General features: G+C 33.0%; 1 protein-coding gene across 2 annotated transcripts; it reads left to right on the forward strand.

The window, feature by feature from the left end:
• Positions 1–770: 770 nt before the first annotated feature.
• LOC140052140 (DNA (cytosine-5)-methyltransferase 3C-like) lies at positions 771–15,176 on the forward strand. Of its 2 annotated transcripts, none has more exons than XM_072097578.1 (23): positions 771–813; positions 3,798–3,840; positions 4,051–4,310; positions 4,496–4,599; positions 4,985–5,443; positions 6,257–6,391; positions 7,270–7,344; positions 8,535–8,687; positions 8,928–9,035; positions 9,445–9,610; positions 9,781–9,873; positions 10,083–10,127; positions 10,266–10,345; positions 10,917–10,964; positions 11,130–11,249; positions 11,414–11,627; positions 11,856–12,001; positions 12,075–12,165; positions 12,323–12,468; positions 12,722–12,807; positions 12,984–13,059; positions 13,565–13,683; positions 13,958–15,176. In XM_072097578.1, exons 3-23 carry the CDS (start codon positions 4,076–4,078, stop codon positions 14,103–14,105), a joined length of 2,847 nt encoding a protein of 948 aa, XP_071953679.1. In that variant the 5' UTR covers positions 771–813; positions 3,798–3,840; positions 4,051–4,075; the 3' UTR covers positions 14,106–15,176. The 2 variants fall into 2 exon arrangements, with proteins under 2 accessions (XP_071953679.1, XP_071953669.1); XM_072097568.1 differs by having other exon boundaries at positions 12,320–12,468; positions 13,958–15,173.
• Positions 15,177–15,219: the final 43 nt, after the last annotated feature.

Here is a 15,219-nt window from a genome sequence, read left to right on the forward strand (position 1 = left end):
TAAACTCTGAGTTTGCTCAAGTTAAAGATTCCCATGTATTAAGGGGACACTTTTGGGACTTAACAAATTGTGCCCTTAATATGGGTGTGCCCTTAATATGGGTGTGCCCTTAATATGGGTGTGCCCTTAATATGGGTGTGCCCTTAATATGGGTGTGCCCTTAATATGGGTGTGCCCTTAATATGGGTGTGCCCTTAATATGGGTGTCCCCTTAATATGGGTGTGCCCTTAATAAGGGCACACCCTTAATATGGGTGTGCCCTTAATATGGGTGTGCCCTTAATATGGGTGTGCCCTTAATATGGGTGTGCCCTTAATATGGGTGTCCCCTTAATATGGGTGTCCCCTTAATATGGGTGTCCCCTTAATATGGGTGTGCCCTTAATATGGGTGTCCCCTTTTCAGGGGACACTACAATTTACAAAAATAAACAACGAAATTGTCGACGCTTTATAATAATTCGCGATAAACACAAAGCAAATATACCAAAATGAACACTAATTGATCTGGATTCAAGTCAACGTTTATGTAAGTATCACAATTTTGATGATATCCATTTTTGTGTTAATAACGATATAAATTAATATAATCTGATATTTGTTGTTTTTGTGATGGATAAAAAAATTGTAGGCCTACCAATCGAACACCACAGGTCAGGTACAAATTATTTCAGGTGGCTTTTGCGGTGGTACATGACATCATCATAGTAGGCAATGTAGGCATACAGTACATGTTTTACAGGTTGTTGTTGCGTGCTGCATGCTATGCACGGTACATTTGCTCGGCTAAATTGTTTTGTAGAAATCGATTGTGGTAAGAAAAAATTAAAAAGATTAAGATCTTAATTAAGGAAAGTCATTATGTGGGTAGCAAGATGGAAAATCATAGCAATAGAATGTTTTGACTGGTTTATAATATGTATATCTAAGCATCCATTATCTATAAAGCTAGATATTATAACCACCACATGACACGTGTGTTTCCAACGGATTGCCACTGTGTGTGCTGGTGGTGTTGACTGGTGGGCTGGGATAAAAAGACAGGCCTGACTTTGCACACATACGAATACAGGTCAACCCGTACCCATGCCAACTCGTACCCACCAACTCGTACCCAAATTTTGGCTTACTCGTACCCAACATTTTGGCTGACCCGTACCCATCATTGGCTGGCCCGTACCCAAGTTTAATGCTATTTAAAGTATATTTATATTACATTTAAACCCAGTTTTATTAAATTTTTAGATACCAATCATATGTTCGATATTATAATGGCAAAAACTATTGACCTAAAATGTATAATAATATGTACAGACTCGTACGAAAAAAGCACAGCTTTCATCGTATTTTGGTACGTCGTATTTGGTAAAGTTAATACTTGAGGGCGCTGTTTTATATGGCTCTGTGGAAGATGTCTCAGTGGTCGGCTGTGCTGCATTCTATTTTTTTTTCATTTATGAGTTATTAATCTATTATTTTCTACGAATAGTAGTACATGGAAATTGAAATACCCACTAGTCTGTGATGATGAAAACTTGAATTATTAAAAGTAAACATGAATATCTTTTACATAATTTGTATTTTCATTTTATTTTACAGATAATGAAGTAATGTGCTTTTTGAAAATCGTTTTAAAACGAATGGTTTTTGTTGTTTTGTTTTGCAAGTTTTGGAAAATATTAAACTGTATTAACATTTCGAAAATATTTAATACATTTTTAAATAGTCACTCGTATTTTAAAATCACGAAACTATTTAAGTGGATACCAGCCTCATTGCTGCTATGAGCATTTAGTAGTAGATTAGATTATTGCCGTTTATCTATAGTATACAATGACGGATGTGAGAGTAATAATAAAAGGTAACTACAGGTACTAACCTCCAATAATTTAACATTTAATATTACAAACGACGACATTTGCTGTTATTACGTTTTCATTTTATAATGATTATTACTGTATTATTATGACTAAAAACCGAAATAAATACTACTAAAACTTAAAAAAATCATCTTATCGCTGACAGATACGTAAGTACTCAGACACGTGTAGGTAGGCCTTCAGAACGTTTATATTATTTTAGTAAATAAGACGATATCCGTTGCCATGGAAAAACGATCGTAGTTCATTTCATTTGTCTTATTTGACACATTATAGAATGCGTATTTTTTTTTAAAAAAGGGAATCCCTCGTCAGCAAAAACACGTAGCTGTAAGTTATTGAGGAAACACCTACCAAAAATGTTTAATTACCGTAAACAAACAGATAATTTTACTGAATTATTTAAGAAAAAAAATAAATAGAAAACGATCATACGCCACATTGCGTTGCCTATTTTTGGACACACTACAAATGGACCCGTACAAATGCGTTTTTTTTTTTAATAATAAAGAGGAATCCCCATTCAGCAAAAACACGTAGCTGTTATAGAAGAAAATCTGCCAAAATGTTTAATTGCCTTAGGCTACAGTACGACAGTACGTGTTATATGATCATTTCACTGAATTATTAATAAATAAAATATATGGAAAATGATCATACGTCATTACTAAGTCGTCTCTTGACGCCGGCCCTATAAATGCGTGTTTTTTATAATAAAAGGTTAATCCCGGTCAGCAAAAACACGTAACACGAAATCTACGAGTAATTCGACCCCATAGCCCGGCAGGCTTTTTGCTTAAAACAGGGTGTTGTTAATTCAACCAATTTTAAATATACCAAATACAATAGAAATAATAATTACTTGATCGAATGTAATCAGGGAAGATAATTAGAATAAAATAAAAGAATAAAAATTGATAAGTATAAAATTATACGTTGTTGGTACTTTACCTGGGCTTAATTGAATTGTAATACTAACTATACAACAGTTAAAATATTTTTTTATTAATTAATGTTCTCTTAGTATTACGTAAATAAAAAAGACACATAAACATACGTTTATAAAACTATAATACTAGATTTAAATAAATGTTAACAAATATATGCCTAATTAAACGAAGTCTACAATCAAATCAATGGTCATTTTTATTAGCACACATTTCACCGAGACCTGTAAAATAAAAAAAACAATTTAAATATAAAAATATTCATACGGCAAAAGCATACCACTAGTTTTGCGCCGATCAAATCATTACAAGTAATTATTCAAATTGGGTACGAGTAGGCCAAATAATGGGTACGAGTAAGCCAAAAATGGGTACGGGTAAGCCAAAAAATGGGTACGAGTAAGCCAAATACTTGGGTACGAGTAAGCCAAATATTTAGGTACGAGTTGGCATGGGTACGGGTTGGTTTGGGTACGGGTTAGCCAAAGTGGGTACGAGTTGACCAATTATTTGGGTACGGGTTAGCCAAGTTGGGTACGAGTTGGCATGGGTACGGGTTGGTTTGGGTACGGGTTGACCAGCACCCCACACATACGAGATAACTAGAACTTGGAACGTAGTACCTTGCTATGTATGTCTACTGTATGATGTGGTAACATAGGCCTAAGTAGAATAGATTCCGTTTAAGTCACATTGTGACTGGTCCTTACACAAACATTACAACATGCAAATGGCGAGTAAGGCATAAACCTTTGTCCTCAGAGTCAAGACGATGGTTAGAGTTAGTAAAAACAAAAAGCAATAACACTATTTTTGAAAAGTCTTCAAGTTACTTTTGTTTACAGTGTACCGGTTTAATAAGTATAGAAAAAACAAAACCTGATAATTATAATCATTCGCTCTTAAATATTTCCATATGGGGAGGCAAAAATAAATACATATATAAAACAGAGACTCATTTTTTCCCTCAGGAATCGAAGCTGCATCTGATCCTTGACCACATGACAAGTCGCGGTAATTATTTTATTATTACAGTAATGTAGCCACAAGAAATAAAGTAGTGCGGTTTTAAAAAAAAAAGGGAACAATCTCTGTTCAAGCCATTGGATTGTCAAAGGCCTTCACCTTCCTGTGGTCAGGTTGAGACCTCTACCGCCCTGTATTAATGTAGTTTTAAAACTTTTGTTTCTTTTCAACAAATTCCTTCATATATTTTTTGCTTAGAAAAAAGGAAGACATAAAGAGGAAAATGAAGCTGCGAAATAAAAAGAAGAAAAATGCTCACCAAAAGGCAGAAAGTAATTCTGTAATAGATCATCATATCCAACCTGATAGAATCCTATTTACCAGCAAACAAACACAGAAAAAGATTTTCTCTCCAATTTCTCAAGCATTTGAAAACTTACAAGAAGGTGACTATCGAAGAAAGTCTGCTGTTAGGAATGCAAGTAGAAGGAGGACCATTCCTATTTATAAAACATCTGGTATGTTTGTTTTATTAATTCAATTTGATATTTATAGTAATAGTATCACATTTCATTAGGAAGAAATTTAGAATAAACAAAATTTAAATGAAGGTAAATTGAAAACATAAGTACACAGAATTGTTTAGATAATGATAAAAGCAACAATTATAATCTAAATTAAAGTATGAATAAATATATTGCAGTTAGTTCTGGTGACTTTATGGTGAGGAGTACTCAAAAAAAGAAAGCTTTGTATAAATATTTAGCCAAACGAAGAAAGAGACTACTAAACAACGGAAGTACTATGGTAATTATTTTTGTTTATTACTGTAGTCAAATGTCACTATACCATCTGTCCACATCACGTCTTGCTATTTTATCCAATGTTTTTTTCACTAAAGATGTCTGCCAAAAACATGAAAAATAAAGGCTAATTTTTTAAAAAGGCTTTGAATAGATAATTTTGCAGTTTTAATAGAGTTAATTTCATAGAAAAATAAACTTTAAAAAATAAGTTTCTTACTTATAAAAAGACAAATTAAACGGTTAAATTCAACCAAAAATCTCATTTGACTCCAGTCCAGGAAGCCTGGTCCTAAATAAACTCTCCTTAAAAAAAACAATAAGAGAATTCCTAATAAAACTAAACAATTAACTAACAATGTTTCTTATTTTCCAATAATAATTAAAAGAAGCAGATGACTAACCTGATTGAAGCTAAAAAGTACTCTGATTTTGACAAAAGCATTGACAAAGACACTGAAGAGAATTTAGACAATGTCAGTTCTCAAAGAGAGTGTATAAGTGCATCTTTTTCTGACAACACAAAAAAAGGAAAGACCAAGAGGAAACTAGATACAGAATTGGTTGAAAAGAGGTCTCAAAGACATAAAAAAAGCAAAAATGACAGATACAAAGAGAAAATAAAACGTGCTCTAAAGGAAGCATTGTCCTGCAACTCGGAAGCTTTAGAGGTGGAGGGTTACTTTGGTGAAAAGTCAAGAGAGAAGAAGAGTGTTGAAGAAATGGCAGAATTTGGTGAAACAAATAGCAATGAATCCAGTATAGCAGAAACTGTATCGCCAGATATCATTTTACAAAATGAAAATTTGCCACAGACAATTGCCGAAAAAACCAACCATGCAGAAGATGTAAGTTAAAAAGGAATTGGTAATGCAGTCTGTCGTTATCAAAATCTATAATGATCTTGTGCATTGCTCACCATGACCTCTGACCCCTTAAGCCCAACTTGTGTTTCAAAGCTATGTAGGTTATCATATTCTATAATTATAGGCCTACCCATGTCAGTACGGCTTATGACACATTATTTACTCTCTTAGTAAACGTAGATATGGATGTTATCTTAACAATGTATGTTTTAATCATTTATACTATGCTGATGATTTGGTTGTGTTAGCTCCCTCTGCCTCAGGCACGTGTGTGGGTTTTGCATCTGAGCATGAAATTATAAAAACTGTATGCTGTTTTGTCCCACTATTCGTAGAATCTATGGGGCTCCTAAAACAGTATTGGGTGATAAGGCGCTGGAGTATGTTGATCATTGTACGTACTTAGACCATATTTTAACCTCAAATCTAATAAGAGATGAAGCAGATATAAAACGCCAATATAGATCTCTATGTATTAGAGGTATGTTTTATGTAGGAAATCTTCATAGTGCTCCAAATCAATCAAATGTTATTTGTTCAGATCATATTGTATTAACATGTACTGTTTTCTTTTATGGTCTAATCATTTTTAAAAAGATATCAACCGACTTAAAGTTTGTTATAATGATGCTTTTCGGAGGTTGTTTGGACAACCCAGATTTGTTCCATCATTTTATGAATATTTGAGGATTTCAACTTCTTTTTTTTTTGTAATGTATTATACCATATGGACAATTGTCTGAAATAAAAGTTGAATAAAAAAAAAATAAAAAAATTATCTTGTTTGTTTTTTAGAATTTTGGAAGTCGTGGTGTCAATGGATGGGAGCAAAGTTTACGACAAAAACCAAAAACAGTTGACAAGTACCAAGCAACTTTTAAGCCAGACTCTGGCTCTAACGAAATAAGCTCTGTCAAGAAGAAGTCTGGGGTAAGGAACTTATTAAAATACAGGCACATACTCCTGAAAAAATATGTTTTAAAAAAGAGGCTAAGAAGCACAACTTCAAATGATCCCAGATGTATATTACTGAGCTACTACTTGTTCATAAATCTGTTGTATGTTGTATGTATGTACATGTAGATGCATTTAAATAATAGTCACCAAACTGACAAGCACTCAATTCTTTTTGGTGTATTGGGTGTTGGGTTGTTGTAGAATTGTAATAACTGGGGCGGATTGCTATAAGCGGTCTATAAACGGTCTTAGCGCTTAGCCGGCTATAATTTGTGACGTAGCAAGTAGTCTTTATTTATAGACCATTGCTATACCGCGGTCTAACCTGCAAACGGTCTTTAAAATTAAAGCCTACTCGAAGGAGTCTTAAAACAGTCTTAAACCTCTCTTTTTGTTGCATTTACGTATTATTTATCGTCAAAGACAACCAATTGAACAAGTTTTAAGTGTTAAATCAAATAATAACGGTGATTTTATTCTTATATAGGCCTAGAATGGATTTTCTCGCGTAGAAATGTACGTACTGTTTATGATTGTGAATTGAACAAGCATGACGAACATTACCTTATTTGGTATTCTACGCGCAAAGTACGCCCTCAATTTGTTACTTTACGCGGTCTTATCCAAGACTGTTTTATAGCAATGGTCTATCAGGAGTGGCTTTAATAAGACCGTCTATCTGATAAAGCCGGCTTTAATCGGGGAGTAAGACCATCAGTTAAGACTGTTTTATAGCAATCCACCCCTGAACTTCTAAATTGTAATTGTGAATAAACATACATGTACATTAGTGGTGTACCATTATCTGTCAACAAACAGTCAGTCACCATATTTTCTTTTAATTAAATTAGAAATCTGTTGAGTTGAATACACCTAAAAGAACTATGCAGAAGGAATTTCATCAAGACAAGGATTTTGAGAAAATGGTAAACATGAACAATTAAATATGTACAGATGAATACAACTAAGCCCCTTTCTCACAGAGCAGTGTGCCAGGAATATTGCGGGAATATACCATTACCATGCCGGTATGGTTTTCTGTGAGAACGGGTCGTCTTGGCATCATACCGGCATCATGCCGGCATCGACATGACCTGCTTTAGACCTAGTAATATTCTAGGGATATTCCCCGCAATGCCAGACGGGCATTCTGTGAGAACGTAATGCCGTTATATTCCGGGGTTATATTTAATTCCCCGTCAAAGCTTTGACACCTTGCGCGGTCAAGTGTATCACTTTGGCGCCGATTCAATTCAATTAACAATAATAATGTCGAACTGGAGGGATAATGAGATAAGAGAGCTGCTTAAAATAAGAGGACAAGAAGAAATTTGTAGCATAATCTATAGACATAGGCCATTATAGCTCTTTGTTTGTTGGTGCCTGACCCTTCGTCGCCTTGCCTTGTAAATTGTAGGCCTACAGCCTTCGAAGGTGTTTTACAGATTGCTGATGACGGCTAATTAATTGCTGTACCTGTATAATATATGCACAATATACTGTACATAGCCTGTATTGCATAAATATGATATAAAGGAAGATAATAATCTGTGACTTATAATTCGCCGCCATATATCGCTAGACAAAAATAATAATAAAGGACGCGCTCAATAATTTTTTTGTCAGAGACTTTTTATTGGCCGAATATGCCAGACTTCTTTCTCACAGAAAGCCGGTATATTCCGGTTATATTTCCGGCACGATAGTCCAATAAGAATGGGTATATGCCGGTAACGATACCGGCATGACGCCAGCATAATACCGGTATATTGCAGGCACATCTGTGAGAAAGGGGCTCTAGAGAAACACAATCAAAGCTAACCAAGAAAGCTTTGACTGTGTATACGCAATAACAAATTTATGTTCTGATTTTGTTGAGTTTTCATAATATATCTTATTTATTTATATGCTAATAATATTTATCAACAAATACAATCATGTTGTTGAAAAGTCCCTGCCCTTCATGTATATACATATTAAAACGGTATTAATACAGGTGACAAATGAAAGAGCTGATTTACAAAATATATTCCTAAAAATACGAACATTAAGATTTTCAAATACAGTAGTATGCCTATTCAGTTATGTTTCAATAGTGTTTTCATTCAATTTCCAGGATCAGTTTATGATTGGAGACTTGGTCTGGGGAAAGATTAGAAGCTATCCTTATTGGCCAGCCTTGGTTGTCTTTCGCATCCCAAATAGTGATATACTCCCCTCACCAGGTTCAAGATGGGTCAAGTGGTTTGGCGACGGAAAGTATTCACATGTAAATTTTGTATACTAGACATTTCAATTTAGTTTAGTTTGTTTTTGTGTATTTTTTCAGTATTTGTGTGTAACGCTATACAATGAAACATAACAGTGCATAACATAACATAACAGTACAATGTTGATTTGGCTGTTTTACAGGCAGGTGCATTCATTCTTGTTAGCTTTTTCCTGCACTGGCAGGAAAAAAATGTTTTAAATCTAAATTAGTCATTCTTTTATTTTTTATTGTTTTAAGGTAAAAGTTGATGAAATGTTTTCCTTTGGTATGTTTGATAGCCATTACCAGCCCTCATATTCCAAGAAGTTTAAACTTTATCAGAAAGCAGTGTACCAGGCATTAAAGGTACAGTAGTAACATAACGAAGAAATAAATCTACAATACCCACACTTATCTTGTTTAGCTTGTTTATAATATTAATGATAAAATACTGAATACGACATATGCCACATTTAATCATTTTATTTTTATGTATGGTTTCTTATTTTCATGTTTTTATAATGCTCTATCAATTATGTAAATACTCGTGGACTTTATTGTATATGATGAATATTGTAATAAAGACCAATATATACCATGTAATCAGAAGGGTAAATGTGTATATTAGTAGCAGTGAGTAAGTAATACTGTATAACAATTTCATGATATGAATCAATGCAAAATGACATGACACATCATCATTGTTTGTTAGTTGACTGTATGAATTTAGAAATTCTGTTTCCACCATGTATCCATGTAACCACCTCATTTCTAGGTTTGTGCTGCACGAGCAAAGAAAGAATGTTGTTATAAATGTACTGAACGACCGCTTACCAAGCAGGAAAGCTTCAACGAAGACGAGGCTCTAAATTCTGAGTTAATTGATTGGGCAAATAGAGGTTTTCAACCTCAAGGAGTTGATGCCATAGTGCCACCTCAAGGTACAGTTGTTTTCAGAAACTTTGTTGTTTATTAATTGTCTTTTTCTTGAACTATATTCAAATATATGTTTGTTATTATTGTAACCAGGTATAGTATTGTATGTTTTTATTTGATTTCAATTTGATATTGATATCTATGTTACTACTAAATAATTCTAATACATTTTCAGAGGAAAAGCAGCTACCACAATTTTCATGGAATCTCAGCACACCATCTATTACAACTGTCCCGAAAAAGAGTCCATCTAAGATCACTAGTAGAGGTAAGAAAAGTATACTTTCATATTTTAAAAAAAGAATCCCTATAGCTCACTATATCGGTCGGGTGGTCAGTAAACACTAACTCAAATTTGCGCACGCGACTGCAGCCATGACCTTGTTTCAGTTGAAGGCAAACACTTCTGTAGAACATAAGAATTAGTGTTTACATTTTAGTAGAAATAAAAGTTATCATTTTACTTTCTTTTCTTAGATGAAATGATTGAGAAGGTAAAGAGTGGAAAAATAACATTAGAAGGTAAGATTATAGTTTAATTTGTATGTGACCATTAATATACCTGCTGTTGTTACAAAATAAGGAGTTTTGCAAATAATATTGGTAACTTGATAAATACAGTAGGCCTACTTTTTATTTCTGTCATATATTATCTTATAGATATGTGCATTGCTTGTGGATCATGTGATGTGAATGATGTCCATCCTCTGTTCATTGGAGGACTATGTGAATGTTGTACAGTAAGTATATTCCTAAAAAGTAACATACAACAATAGGTAAAGTACAACTAAAAATTACTGCAATGTAGCCTACGTTCCAGCTTTGTGCCTATGAAATATTGTTTTTTTATCGCAATTTTTTATTATGATCCTATAGAGGCATTGTTTTGCCACGCGTCTATTGTAATGTGTTATAAACAACATTTTGTTATCAATGAATCAAGCAATAATTGATAACTGTACTGCTATGCTCGGCACGCACTCTTTATCATGAAAAGACTCATTTTCTCCCTATTATGATAACCAGACTTCAGGTTGCCAGGTTATATGGCTATGGTGCCCAATTTGTTATATTAGAATTGAGACAATTATTATTTATTATTATTACTGTATATATGTTTATGACAAATTCTTAATTCAATTCAAAGTCAATTTATTATGTTGTCACATGATCACTTTTGTATGCATTGTAATTTATATTCAATGACTACAAATATGCAAATGTTTTCAAACTATAATTCTTTATGTTAAATCATTCATGGATAGGCATGTGTGCAATGTTTTCAAACTATTCAAAATATTTTAATTACAGGTTGAATTTTTAGAGACAACATATCTTTTTGATAATGATGGTTACCAGGTGAGGAGTTTATAGCTGGGCCTAAACAGTATGCATATATTAGACTATTTGATTTCATTCGCTAACAGTTTTCAGAACATAAAATATTACCATTCTGTAAGATCTACCAAATCTGACATTGTTTGAAAGTCATGCTGTATCCTGTACATGTTATTTATCTTGTAGTCATATTGCTGTGTTTGCAGTGCTGGTAAGGAGCTGCTGTTATGTAGTGACGATGCGTGTTACAGGTCTTTCTGCTTTGATTGTGTTAAGCTACTAGACAGCAGTAACCCATTGAAAGAGGTAGTAGTGTATGACAAAGTAGATAAAGAAAACTAGAACAGGTTCATAAATTTGGAAGGGAAAAACCCTGCTTAAAATAATTTGATGGTTTTAAAAGTTTATTGTTTTGTACTGTAGCACAAAATTTATTTGAACCTACTAAAAATGTATATTATTACCCTAAGGCAATCAAGAAAGACAAGTGGATTTGCTACATGTGTTGTCAAAACATTAAAAGCCGATTGCTTACTCGACGGGATAATTGGCCCAAACGATTGATGGAGATGTTTAAGAATGACCGTGTGCAAGATTTTGAACCATTCAAATCGTATGTGGCGCCTCTAATAAAGGATCGTCAACCAATCAGGGTGCTTGCACTTTTTGATGGTATCGCTACAGGTAAGAATTGTTGAAGCACCAAATGTTGTGCAAGTTGCTACTGGACTTGTATGCTAGGCATATTTACTATCAACATTTATTTTTGTTGATAAAAATTAGTCGACCATATAACACCTTTTAAGATAATGATTGGTGTGAAAATATTGAGAAAAAAAAGTGTCCGGTGTTGCAACAATTCCTCTCCAAACCAATGTTAATATTATTGCACTTTCAATTTATTTTTGACAGGACTACTTGCATTGAAAGAGCTCGGATTCCAAATCAAATGTTACATTGCATCGGAAGTGAACGAAGACGCTATCAAAGTTTCCACCGTTCGTCATGCGGAAGATATCGTGCACGTTGGGGACGTGAAAAACATAACAAAAAAACAGGTGCGTGTTCTTCCAACTGGTTGTTTTATTGTTATCTTGAACTTGTTAATTTCTCTGAATTGTTTGTATACAGGTTAAAGAATGGGGTCCATTTGATCTTGTGATGGGAGGCAGTCCATGTAATGACCTGTCCATCGTTAACCCTGCCAGAAAGGGACTGTTTGGTAACTATACATTTCATTATAAATATACACATAATATTCAATATTGATATTGGTTGAAATAATATTAAGAAAATATGAAAAGATGAAAGATTTATTTGTATTTGTGCCTGTAAATTTGTTTAGGTAATTTGTATTGTACTTACTTATTATTTAGAAGGTACTGGTCGACTTTTCTTTGAATTTCAACGCATTCTGACTTACGCTAAACCAGCAGAGGGCGACAAACGACCTTTTTTTTGGTTTCTTGAAAATGTTTGTTTCATGGAACATTCTGATAAGATGGACATTTCCCGGTTTCTTGAGGTATATACTAACATACTTTACATTCTCAATATCATGCACATTGTAGGCCTACATTGGCAGGCTGCAGTTGTTTTTTCTAGTTCTTATTTCGTATACTTATTGTAGGCTAATAACTATGAACTTAAATGAGAAATTCTCACAGTTCAACAAGCTTTAAAAGAATACATTGCTATATAAAGACAAAACAAAATATTTATTTACTAATTTTCCATACATGATTGAATTTTTTTTTTTATTTGTGACTTGACCACAGTGTAATCCTGTAATTGTGGATGCGAAGGATCTGAGCCCTGCTCATCGAGCAAGATATTTCTGGGGTAACCTTCCAGGAATGGAAAGGTTAGTGTACTAGAACTGTAAACAAATTAATATTGATCACAAATATTAAGCACAAAATTGAACACACTTTTAATTTTCGTTGTACAAAAAGAATAGTAGTTAGTAAATTTCTCATAAACAATATTTATTTAATATTTTTATTTACTTTTAACTTATTCTTATTGTGACCTGCTCAGGCCTAATGTGGCTACAGGTGACCACTCACTGAGCTTACAAGAATGTCTGGAACCAAACTGCAATAGACAGGCGCAGGTACGTGACTGCATTTGTAATTTCATAACTGTAACTTTCATATCCTCAGTTGATTTCAGGCTGCATTCACCCTCTCTCATGCTATGTTTTCCTTAATAAGTAATTTTCTTGCGTTTTGTTGACTTTGAGGGTAAGCTTAACTTAAGCATTATCTTAAGTGTTAGTGGTGAATATGATAAAGACTAATTTTAAGTGTATATATTCCATTACTTAAATTAATCTGGAAATAGAACTGTCTAAATACTCTCTAACTCCCTAAACACTCCAGCTAACTCCCTAAATACTCCAGCTAACTCCCTAAATACTCTCTAACTCCCTAAATACTCCAGCTAACTCCCTAAACACTCCATCTAACTCCCTAAATACTCCAGCTAACTCCCTAAAAACTCCAGCTAACTCCCTAAATACTCTCTAACTCCCTAAATACTCCAGCTAACTCTCTAAATACTCCAGCTAACTCCTTAAATAATCCAGCTAACTCCAACACTTGTTTATAATATTTAAGTTTAAGAAAATCCGGACAATTACAACAAAATCGAACTCAATTAAACAAAGTAAAGAGAAGGTGTTACCGGTTCTAATGAACGGAAAAGAAGATGGCCTTTGGTGTACTGAAATGGAGAGGTAGGTACAGGTACAAATTTGTCATGTGCACGGTGATGAGTTTAAATCTAGTTTTATTATTGAATATTGTTTGACTGAAATAGACAAATCATCCGTCTGAATTCACATATTGATGTAAATCTTTTAAATAATAAGCAAGACAAGTTTAAAGAAATTAACTATTATTGACTGTATCTCTGAATTAATAATCTGAAATTCCATAATACAACTCTTAAAGCAAAGCTTACAACTTATAACTTGACCACATTAACTGTTATGTGGTACTTTTTGACAGACTGTTTGGTTTTCCCGAACACTACACGGATGTAAGTAACATGGGCAGAGTAGCACGTCAACGACTTTTAGGCCGAGCTTGGAGCGTTCCTGTTATCAAACACTTACTAGCCCCATTAAAGGATTTCTTTGTTTGTAAAACTATATAATAAACAGTCAATTATGCGATAATATGTTTGTAGAATAATTTAGCACATAAATAAAAAAATAGAAGTTATCTTGAAAATTATATTATTAATATTGTATTGCAAATATTGACTTTTTAACAGAATCTACTACTAGTCCTAAATGCCTATTTTTGGTTTGAATGAATATTATATGAAATGCTTGCCTTTGTTTTTAAAAAGCTTACCAGCTTTCCTTGCATGATTTTATTTTTGTTTATTATTTGTATTACTATTCTTTATATATAGTTTGCAGCAACATATAGCACTGTACACATAGATGTATGGTGACACACTTCAGATTTTGTTTTGAAGTTGTGTTTTTAGTTCACACAAGTTCTTAAAGTTTTTGTTTAAACTTTTTATAGTATAGTGTCTTTTGTTGTTTATTTTTGGTTTCGTTTACTCATTAGTATCGATTACTAAAATAAATATAAATGATTATGCCAATGATGAACTAATAGAAAAAAAAGGTATATAATAATTATTACCAATCAGTAGTTAATATTTGTAGAAATGTACTATAGAATATAATTGAAAATTTTTAAACTATGCAGTTTTTTTAAGAATCAAAACAAATTTAAAAATAAATCAATGCAATTTTATCAGTAATATGCCTACATAATATGAATTATTCTAATTGTATGACTGGTTAGTTAATCCAGAGTTACTACTGTATAATAATTATACTTGGTAATTGCCTTTTGTTATGTTAAAACTAGGTGTTTTTTTTTAGTTAATAGTATATATTATGTTCAGTGGTATTTGTGTTAGATGCTAGCTCTTTATAACTAGGCCTATATTTAATTTGTAACACATTATATACGTTATATATAATTTTATAATGGTATTTTAATAATTTTTTCGTAATATCTAATAGATAATGTTTTTAACATAAAGCAAACTTAATTTATCATGACCTCAGATAAATAACAAAGCATGCTTAGTTTTCTTTGTTTCAAATTGTATACTTAAATTAAGCAGTTTTAAGAAAGATGTTAATAAATAGGTTTCAAGTTTTTAATTTGTGTTATAAATAATTTATCTGCAAGTTTTGCTGCTCCCAAGCCTCAAAATGGCATTTGGCGCGCCATACGTA

The sequence above is a fragment of the Antedon mediterranea genome, chromosome 1 (assembly GCF_964355755.1).
Source record: "Antedon mediterranea chromosome 1, ecAntMedi1.1, whole genome shotgun sequence".
Classification (NCBI taxonomy): domain Eukaryota; kingdom Metazoa; phylum Echinodermata; class Crinoidea; order Comatulida; family Antedonidae; genus Antedon; species Antedon mediterranea.

Coding starts and splice junctions, on each gene's coding strand:
- LOC140052140 (XM_072097568.1), top strand. CDS start 4,076: ATGAAGCTGCGAAATAAAAAGAAGAAAAATGCTCACCAAAAGGCAGAA. Junction 9,036..9,444: donor CAGTGTACCAGGCATTAAAG/GTACAGTAGTAA, acceptor CCTCATTTCTAG/GTTTGTGCTGCACGAGCAAA. Junction 11,250..11,413: donor GCAGTAACCCATTGAAAGAG/GTAGTAGTGTAT, acceptor TATTACCCTAAG/GCAATCAAGAAAGACAAGTG.